Source organism: Canis lupus, chromosome 35, assembly GCF_048164855.1.
Source record: "Canis lupus baileyi chromosome 35, mCanLup2.hap1, whole genome shotgun sequence".
Classification (NCBI taxonomy): domain Eukaryota; kingdom Metazoa; phylum Chordata; class Mammalia; order Carnivora; family Canidae; genus Canis; species Canis lupus.
The window spans coordinates 4,720,100-4,729,898 of NC_132872.1; the positions used below are offsets into that span (position 1 = coordinate 4,720,100).

A 9,799-nucleotide genomic window follows, 5' to 3' on the forward strand; every position below is an offset into this window, starting at 1 on the left:
CTACTGTGAACTGCCGAAGCCATAAACTGAAGTAAATTCCTTCCTCTCAGCCTCACTGGCAGGTGGTGATGGGAGGCAGGGACACCCCGAAAGTGCAGTGAGCACTGAGAAGAGTCTGAGCCGCACCTTCCCTTCCTTCCTCCGGTGGGAGGAGAGGCAGGCACGAGGGCGTTGTGGGCGCAGGGCTTTGCGGGCCCTCACCTTTGACCCCGGCGGGCACTCACTTGGGGGGCATCGTCTCACCCCGCCCTCCCTGCCAACACTCACCCTCATTCACCTGCTGCCCTGCTCTTTTCTTCCAGGGTTAGTGGACTCTCCCCCTTCATGGGTGACAACGATAATGAAACCCTAGCCAACGTTACCTCAGCCACCTGGGACTTCGATGATGAGGCGTTCGATGAGATCTCGGATGACGCCAAGGATTTTATCAGCAATTTGCTGAAGAAAGATATGAAGTAATGAATTACCGTTTCCATCCTTTCGGCCTCCCCACTCCCTGGACTGGTGTCCAGAAGCAGGGACGTCCTTTGCCCACCGTGGGGCCCTTCTCACCCGAGGAGAGCAGGGCGGGCGCTGCGAGTGGTTGGGGGGGCGCTTCCTAGGCCTCCTGCTGCCTGGTCCAGATGCTCCATGAGTATTTATTTATTTATTTATTTATTGAAATTTTATTTATTTATGATAGTCACAGAGAGAGAGAGAGAGAGAGGCAGAGACACAGGCAGCGGGAGAAGCAGGCTCCCTGCAGGGAGCCCAATGCGGGATTCGATCCCGGGTCTCCAGGATCACACCCTGGGCCAAAGGCGGACGCTAAACCACTGAGCCACCCAGGGATCCCTCCATGGGTCTTTAGAAGCACAGAAACCTCACCTGGAAAAGCAACACTTGAGCGAGGTTGCCGGGAGAGGGGCAGCTTGCCTGTTGTCTCGGGTGTGCGCTTGTGGCCTTGGAAGCCGTGACGCCTCCAGGAGTGTCCCGCTCGCAGGCCCCGTCATCCCCGGCTGCTCCGGCCTGTGCCTTCTCCTATCCAAGGTGCTTCAGGGGTGCCCTCCTGAACAGCGTGCTGCTCCCGCTGCGCTTTCAGACCGGCTTGGCCTGTCCCACGTGTCCTCGGCCCCCCTCACGCCGCAGACGTGCAGGTCCCCTCCGCTTGGGGGCTGCCCGGGGAACACATCAAAAGGGTGACCCGTGGGAGGCCCGTGTGTGTCGCGCGGACAGCCTGGGGCCGTGAGGGCAGGTCAGACGCACAGGCGCTCAGTGCAAGTGTCCCCGTGAGACGACAGGGGAGCCGAGGAAGCTGGAGCCCAGGCCTGGGTGAGGCCTCTGGGGCGAGGCAGCTGGCGAGGCTGCAGCCAGGAGGTGGGAGGCTGTGCGTGGGAAAGCTGGCCTGCCCCGGGGAGGGAGCTGGGCTGGCAGGGGAGCGCACGCGGTCCCTTGGGTGCCTCGCCCACGTCCCCAGGTGGCCAGATGAGGCGGGGCCTGGCCCCAGGAGCCCCCGGGGAGCACTCAGCTCCAAGCTTTGCCCTAGGAGGGTGGGTGGTGTTGAACAGGCGGGGACCAGAGGAGGACCAGAGGAAGGGCGGCCGGATCCGCAGGCGGTGGCTGCAGCAGCCAGGTGACTGTGTGGAGAAAGCCCTATCCTGCCTGCCACAGACCCCCAGGGTACCGGTCATCTTGCTCTGCTCTGGGAGAAATGCTGTTTGGGATCAAGAGCACAGCTGCTCAAAGTACAGTATTGGAGGGTCTCTCAGAAGGCTCTGGTTTTCTGGTAATATGTCCGCTTCTCATTGCTTTTGAGCTACCTCAGGCCAAACTGCTCCAGAAGCTCCATCTACACTCCTTCAGTGAGGCCTCCTTAGCGTCTTGCTCTCACAGCCTGTGCAGCAGAAGTAGGCATGGCCCAGGTAGAACCTGGGTGTCGTGGGGGCCTAGATTCCCTTCTAGCGGGAGCGAGCCTCACTCCCAAGTGCTTCACGGACGGAGATGCAGACCTTCCTATTAACACTGGTCCAGGGTGGCTTTTGTCCACCAAGCTTGAGTCACTGATGATTTGGTGAACAGGCATTATGTCTATACCCGGTTTTCTCATCTGACCTTGAATTAAATTCAGTAATGAGCTGTGCTGACCCCTCTGTGCTCATAAAATGGATTCACCAAAAAACTGATTTCAATTATCAAGACACTTGATTCCCATAAACCCTTAAACCAGAAACATTAAACATTAAATATCCTCTTCAACCAGAAACCTTCACCTATCAGCACTTTTAAAAATACTTTTTTTTTTCCTTTTTAAAGATTTTATTTATTTATTCACGAAAGACACACACACACACAGAGAAAGAGGCAGAGACACAGGCAGAGGGAGAAGCAGGCTCCATGCAGGGAGCCCAACGTGGGACTCGATCCCAAGTCTACAGGATCACGCCCTGGGCTGAAGGCGGTGCTAAACTGCTGAGCCACCTGGGCTGCCCAAAATACTTTTCTATTATAAAATTAATACGTGTAAATTGTAGAAAATTTGGGTATAGGAAAATTTAAATAATCCATAATCTCTTTATCTGAAGATCACTACATTGTACTAAGCAAATTTACTTTTACTCCTTTTTCTATGTCTGTTAGCATTTGGTTCTTTGGGCTTTATTAGTCCTATTACAATGAAAGTGATGGCCCTGAATTATTCCTAGAATCCCAGAGCTTTCAGAAGGATTAAATGAATTTGAGTGCAGTTTCTAAGGTGGTCCTAATTCATAGGTTGTATGTAGGACATACTTCCGAGTTTTAATGAGGAAAACCGGACACTCAACCACACCGTAAGACATGAAAGCTCAGTGATTCTCAGAGATTTGCACCTAATGTTTTATTCTCCCCTCCACCAGACAAGGAGACAGGAAGATGAGGCCTCCACAGCCCCCCGTCCCCATGTGACCAGTAGAATGATCCCACCCTAGAATACCATTCCCAGATGTGTCCTCCCTCACCCTTCCTAGACCTAGGAAGGTCGTAAGACTCCAGTTGCTTACTTGGTGGTTAGACCTTAACACTTCCCTATTCTGGGTCTAGTCAGTGTAATCTAGACTAAGGGAGGAAAAGGCCCTGTGATCATGGTGGATGTACTGGGAACAGAGAGCCCTGGGCTCTGCCCTGTGTGACCAAGGACAGGTGACCTCCCATTTCTGATCTGACTGACAGTCTCTGAGGTCCCCTCCTGCTCAGAAATCCTCTGATCTCTGCCTCCATCAGAAACCGCCTGGACTGTACCCAGTGCCTTCAGCATCCCTGGCTCATGAAAGACACCAAGAACATGGAAGCCAAGAAACTCTCCAAGGACCGGATGAAGAAGTACATGGCAAGAAGGAAATGGCAGGTAATGAGGGTGTCACCTTGGACTCGGATGTTGCCCCTCACATTTGCTTTTTTCGAGCTACTCTCAATCCCAAAATGCATGTTTCTGAAATAGACTCGGACCAAGCCAGACATTTCATGTCTTGGTGGCCAGGGTCGAGCAATGTCACCTTGAAGACTCTTTGGCAACCCTGGAGGATGTAATCTCCTGAAAGGCAGTGGGATGGCCTTACATTTCTTTACAGTGAAGGAGGGCACAGGATCTACAAACAGAGAGAGATGGTCCCCACCATCCAGGGAGATTGTATGTTACTATGTGTGTCCTTGGGCACCCGAGTGACAGCCTTGCTGTGCCTTCATATTCTCACCTGTAAAATGGAGGATGTAGTGGAGCCAACGTCACAGCATTGCTGGGAGAATTATATGAAGTAATCCTCATCTGGCCTTGAGCGCGTTGCATGGCACATATTAGGCGTTCAAAACTGATACCAGTAGTTCATACATATGAAGGGCTGGCTATATGTCAGGGAACATTCAGAGCACTTTCTATGCAGGGAGTCTTTTAATCCTGGGAGGCAGGTACTACTATTATCCCCACTTTTCAGACAAGTCGAGGCAGAGAAAGGTTAGGGAAAGTCACCAAGAATCACGTAGCTAGTAAATAGGAGAGGATTCAAACCCAAAGCCTGGCTCCAAAGTCCAGTCTTAACAATGGCACAGAATTGCCTCTGATTAATAGCAGATACAAAAAAAACTGTCATCCAAAACCACAGAGAACTTGTCATCAGCTATTTTATTTGTATTATCGCTATTAGTATACAAAATTTCTGAACTATTGGAGGGTCCATGGTTTCTATCTCAAGGAACGTATAGTGTAACGGGGAACTGAAGCAAATGGACATAAAAGGACATAATGCACACCAAGAATCATAAACTATCAGTATAGCCTTACATAGCCATATATGTGAGTGTGGATGGGAGAAAGGAGCCAGTCACACTAGAGTTGGATATGGCTGTGATGAAATGCTGCCAGGGGCAGGACTTTGAAAGTGGTCGTAGAAAATGGGCTAGAACAAGGGAAGAGGAGATAACGGCACAGGAGGAGGAGAAGGCACAGACGACCTCATCCTGACAGTAGCAGAGTCCTTTAGCCACAGAGCAGGGGGAACTGGGGCATTTAAAATTTGCCTGTGTGGCAGAGAAGAAGGAAATTTCTGTTTTAGGGGCAACTGGGACGCTGGCAATTTGCCATACAGCATGACTAAACTGTAGTCACTACCCCCTCAAAGAGTACAACACAGAGCTTGAGAGCAGCAGAGGCTGGGGGGAGGGGGCTTAGGGTGTGTGGGTTTTAGGGACTGCTGCCCCCTGAGTGGCTCAGCCAGGACTCCTCCACAGTGGAGGGTCAGCTCCTGGTTAGCCCCCGGTGAAGGTTTAGGGGGACCTCCCGGCCCCCCTCAAGTGCTAGGTGACTTGGAACACCTGTGTCACTTACCCTCCGGTATCCTTAGGATCCAGTGAAATCAGAGTAACTAATGTTCTTAAAACAAAACAGAAAGGGGTCCACAAAATCAAAGTTGGCTTTATTAACGACCCTGTGGCCAGTAGATCTTAAGGAAATAACGGTATTTCTCGAGTGGATAAGGTGGCTGGTGTGGGGGTGTGGCGGTCCTCAGTGCAGTCAGTCTCACTGGGTTTTGCTTGGATGACACTGTAGGTTAAGAAGCAGCTTTATCCCTCAAGTCCCCTGGGAGCATTGACACATCTGTTGATGAACCGAAGCCAGGAAGGACCTGAACCCAGGGGACAGGGCAGAGAAAAGGAAACGGGAGAGGAAATAAATGGAATTTTTTAGTCCGATGGGTCAGGGAACCATAATTTGTGCGGATATTTTAAATCACTCGAATTTTTTTCTAGTTCTTAACAGTGTTATTAGCCATAAGGTTTCCTGCAAGTGAGAAGGAAAAGAAAAGGATGGAATTCTGAGGAGGAACCTTAATTTCGTATCTTCATATAGGCAGCAGGGTTTGGAAATGGTTTTTCCACCAAAACAGTGGTTGGGTTTTACAAAATGACACGCAAAAGTAGTCTCTAAAATCCCACGCAGCACACGATGTCCCTGAAGCATCATTTCACTGGTAATGGTTCAGCTGCATCTAACCATCCACCGTTTTTACCCGCGACACCAGGACCTCAGCACACCTAAGGGGGAGTCGGGGGCTCCCTCCCAGAGCAGCTAAGGTTCTGGGTGGTAGGGCAGAGCAAAGTACAGTGGTACAAAGCGGTGGAGAGGAAGGGCCAGGGCAGACACAGGTGCACAAGAGAAGCTTCCCTGCTATCGTTCTGGTGTGGGTTCCGTAAAGGGCCCGGGAGGAAGGAAGTAGCATGAGAGTAGATCCCTATAAGGTAATGTGTCATTGAATTATCGTATCATTGATCTTAGAGGAAAGTTATGCTGAAAGAAGGCATGTTTTTTATTTATATGGAAAAAAATTTTAAAAAGATGTGAACGATAGCACTGAGGGAGAGTGGAGAAGGATAAACCGGGCTTCTGCTTATAAGACTTGAGGCAGAGGACTAGGAACTAGAGGCCTCCGGGCAGCCGTCTTCACTTTCTGAGACCCACAAAGACTTCAGCGTGGACCATGGGCCCAGAGAGAAGAAAACTTTGACTCTACGTAGCAGAGAGTACTCTTGGCTGTCAGTCTTGGCACTTCTCAGGGGAAACCAGAGTCTCAGAGCTGTTGGTATCTACGTAGGGTCTGTGATGGCTGGCTGGCTCTAGGGTAACCAACTGGCCCCAGTGTGCCAGGGGCCATCCCAGCTTTATACTCAAAAGAGACTCATCCTGGGAAACCCCTCAGTCCAGGCAACCCAGGCTGGTTAGTCACGCTCGCTGGCTCTCCCAAGGGAGGGAGCCTGTGTGGCCTTAGGGAGGCCAGTACAAACACTGCCCGCCTGGAGCCCAGGGACCCAGCCTTGGCAATTGTCCTCACACAAGGAAAAGACTTTCTCAAAATAAGGATGGAACTTAGCGAATTGAAACTTCCTTTCTTGATGTTCCAAAGATTTCTAAGTGTCTTTGTAGAGCAGCAACCAGTTTTTAGCTCAAAGGCATGAAACTGGAAGTCTAGAACATACAGACAGATTTCTTTTCCAGTTCTGACAACTTCTCCACTGTTTTTTTTTTTTTTCTCATAAATCAGTTCCCAAAGATTGAATCTGATGTAGGTTATTTTTAAGATTGTCCTTATTAAGCACTTTTTACTTTTCCCCATTTTAGAAAGTATATGCTGTAAGACTACGTCTGATAGAAAATTCACCCCTCTTTGTAGCCTATTTGTTTGCTAATGTGTATTGGCTCCCTTCTCTGGAATATTCTAATTCATTTATTGCCTTGTTCTGGCAACTTCATACTCGTCATTTTGTTAAAAGAAGAGGAAAGACTTCCTTATTCCACACCGCACAAGTGAAGACAGTCCTGATCGGTCACGACCCAGGCGTTTGGAATTAGGGAGCCCATGGGCTCGGGGGGAGTGTTCCCTGCTGCACCGTCACGTGTGTGCGTGACAGGCTTTCTGTAGGGAGAGTCAGATCTTCTGGTTCAAGAACTTGAGGTGCACAGGAGGGAACTGGTTTGCCTAGTGACGTCCCTTTGTTCAGAATGAACTGAGGTGAGAGGCTCCTGGCCCAGGCCAACCGGTCTCGTTGGGTAAAGAGAATGGAGCGCCAGAAGGGCTGGGTCCGAGAGTCTGGCTCTGCGGGGGCACGGCCTGGTCTGAGGTCCCCGCCACAGGGAGGGCTGCCGAGGCTGGCACCCAGACACACGGCTGAGGTCTCCGGGAGCGGCCCGTTCCAGCACAGCGTGCGCGGCTGCCGGCGCCCGGCCTGCGGGTACGCTCTCTGCAGGGCCACGGTGCCTCTCCCCGCGCCAGTCACCTCCACCCGGGGCTGCCTGGGTTCTGTTCAGTGACGCGGCTTCAGCCTGGTGACCGAGGGCCGGGAACGTGACCACAGCTCAGTGATACGGGCCGAAGGGCGCGTGGCCGGAGGGGCACATGGCCGGAGGGGCACGTCCGTCCGGAGCGCACGAAGAGTCCACAGCGGGGGGGGACATGGCACAGAGGAGTGGCTGCGGCCACCACGGTTCTCTGCGTGAAGCGCGTGCACACGCTATGAGTCCTTAGTGCCCGTGATGGAAACAGCCCGGCTCCCGGAGAGCCCCAGGTCGGGGGGCTCTACCCGTCGGGCGCTCCGGGCCACGGCACCTGGACACCCCGGGCGCCCCGGACGCCGACACACGCGGTTCCCGGGCCGCTGCACTGACGTGCGAAGGGGCCGAAACCTCCGGGCCTGTGGGACCTGAGGGCGAAGGGGCAACCCGGGCCCGGTGCTGTGGCCCGGGCCACGTCCTGGTCTGCGGCCCACGCCTGGCAGAGTCTTCACCTCCGGTTCTGGCCTCCTCATCGGAGAGCGGCAGCCCTGTCCTCCCCGAGGCCTCTCCCCTCCGAAAAGCCAAGCAGCCGCCGCTCCGCATGTCCTCGGGCCGCTCCGCATGTCCTCGGGCCTCGCTTTCGAGGCCTGGGCCGGCCCGGGCAAGAGGCTGCCCCGAAGGCCCGAAGGCCCGTGCATCCCGCACTCGGGCCGTCAGAGCCGTTCTCGAAGGCCCTCAAGTGTGGAATCATGAACAGAGCTAATGAGACCGTGGAGGTCACCTCGGGCAGCCCCCCTTACACGGAGAAGGAAAGTGAAGCGGGGGGTGGGGGTAGGGGACTTGCCCCAAGTCCGTAGGAAGCCTTTTCTGGGTCCTGCTAACTCCCGCTCGGTCCCTATCAGCAGCATTGTTTTACGAGAAACAGCCCCCCGGCCCGTCAGCAGGGAGTCTCTGGAGCTGTCTCAGCCCGCAGTTGCTTTATATAAACTATCCCTTTTATGGGAGTTGAAGCGCAGTATGAAAGGGTTTTTGTCTCATGTTGACCTTGTTTAGTCACATTAACGCACACATCGCTCCGGGCCCCATTCCATCGGCGCACATCCCCGGACACGCGGAGCGCGCGGGCAGAGCAGGGCTGGGCGCTCCTCGCGGCACCTCGGCTCGCGGGGCCTCGCTCCGGGCCCAGTGCGCTCCCGCCGCGCCCTTCTCCCCCGACCCGACCCCGACCCCGACCCCAACCCCCGCTGCCTATTTTCCAGAAAACGGGCAATGCTGTGAGAGCCATCGGAAGACTGTCCTCTATGGCAATGATCTCAGGGCTCAGTGGCAGGAAATCCTCAACAGGATCACCGACCAGCCCGCTCAACGCAGAAAAACTAGAATCTGAAGGTAAGGAGCTCCAGAAGATTCTTGTCTAGCCAGTCGGCGAGAAAGGAGGGGTTACGGAAGGGACATGTGGAGGCTTTGGGGAGTTTCTTTTTTTCCTTTTTCTTCTTTCTTTCTTTCTTTCTTTCTTTCCTTTTTTCTTTCTTTTTTTCTTTCTTCTTTCTTTCTTCTTTCTTTTTTTTTTTTTTTTTAATAATATAAACGACAAGGGTTAAATTCAGAATGAATTTTAGGTTGCCTCCTGACAACAATTATTACAGTCTACTGGTTCCTCTTTAACGGTCCAACCTTAACTGTTTTCAGAGGGAAAGTTATTTAACAGAAACAGCTGACCTCCGCTGTTCTTTTCTCCATATTTCACATAAGAATCAGCAAAGACTTCATTAAAAGCTTCCTTTTCTCTCATTACAAAAGTGCTCTTGGTATTTGGATAGGCAAACATAAAAATCACAGAGAGCACTATCTTTTTTAAAAAATATCCGTCCATATTCTTTGTGTTTTTCTTTAAAGAAAATGAACTGCAGTCCCTATTGATTTGGGCATTTTTCATGATGGTGCAGCGGGTCGTTTGAATGGGGTGGAGCGTGCGGAAAGGGCTCCTCCGCAGACCGGTAGGGTCAGCCGCTTGCGCCGTCTCGACATGCTGCCCTGGCCAGCTCCTCAGTGAAGGCCTTGGCCTCGTCCTGCTCCAGGTGCATGTGGGTTCTGGCCCTGGTCTTCCTGAGGCACTTCATGTGGCCAGAGACCCCCCCCCCCCCACCTCCCGCTGCTTGGTGTTTTCCGTGTCCCAAGGTGGAGAAGCAGGGGCCAGACTCCTCTTGTGCCTAAAGGCAGGCTGCGTGTCCCCCGGGCTGCTCTGATGGGGCCAGGGGCACAGTCTGCGACACGTGGGCCTGCTCCCTCCTGATCCGTGCTCCCCAGGTGACCCTGAAGGGAAGGCAGAGGGCACAGGGTCCCCTCCAAGTACAGCTTATCCCCGGACCAATCATAAATCCCTGGTCCGTGGTCATACACTGTGAAGGCGGCGTAAGCATGGGGACCAGAACTCCCGGCAAGTCGAAGACATGCCTAGGACCCAGGCCCTCCTTCCTGAGGAGCAGGTAAAGAGCCTGCCACTGCAGGAGGAGGGCAAAGTGGGGA

The 9,799-nt window shown here is 53.0% G+C and overlaps 1 protein-coding gene across 10 annotated transcripts in view; it reads left to right on the forward strand.

The window, feature by feature from the left end:
* Positions 1-9,799, forward strand: part of MYLK (myosin light chain kinase) — a 203,680-nt gene that overhangs the window by 188,769 nt on the left and 5,112 nt on the right. For all 10 annotated transcript variants that reach the window (XM_072811851.1, XM_072811849.1, XM_072811848.1 and 7 more), the window contains 3 exons: positions 303-455; positions 3,238-3,361; positions 8,533-8,662. In XM_072811851.1, the coding sequence (XP_072667952.1) occupies positions 303-455; positions 3,238-3,361; positions 8,533-8,662 (407 nt within the window). The remainder of the gene's footprint in view (positions 1-302; positions 456-3,237; positions 3,362-8,532; positions 8,663-9,799) is intronic.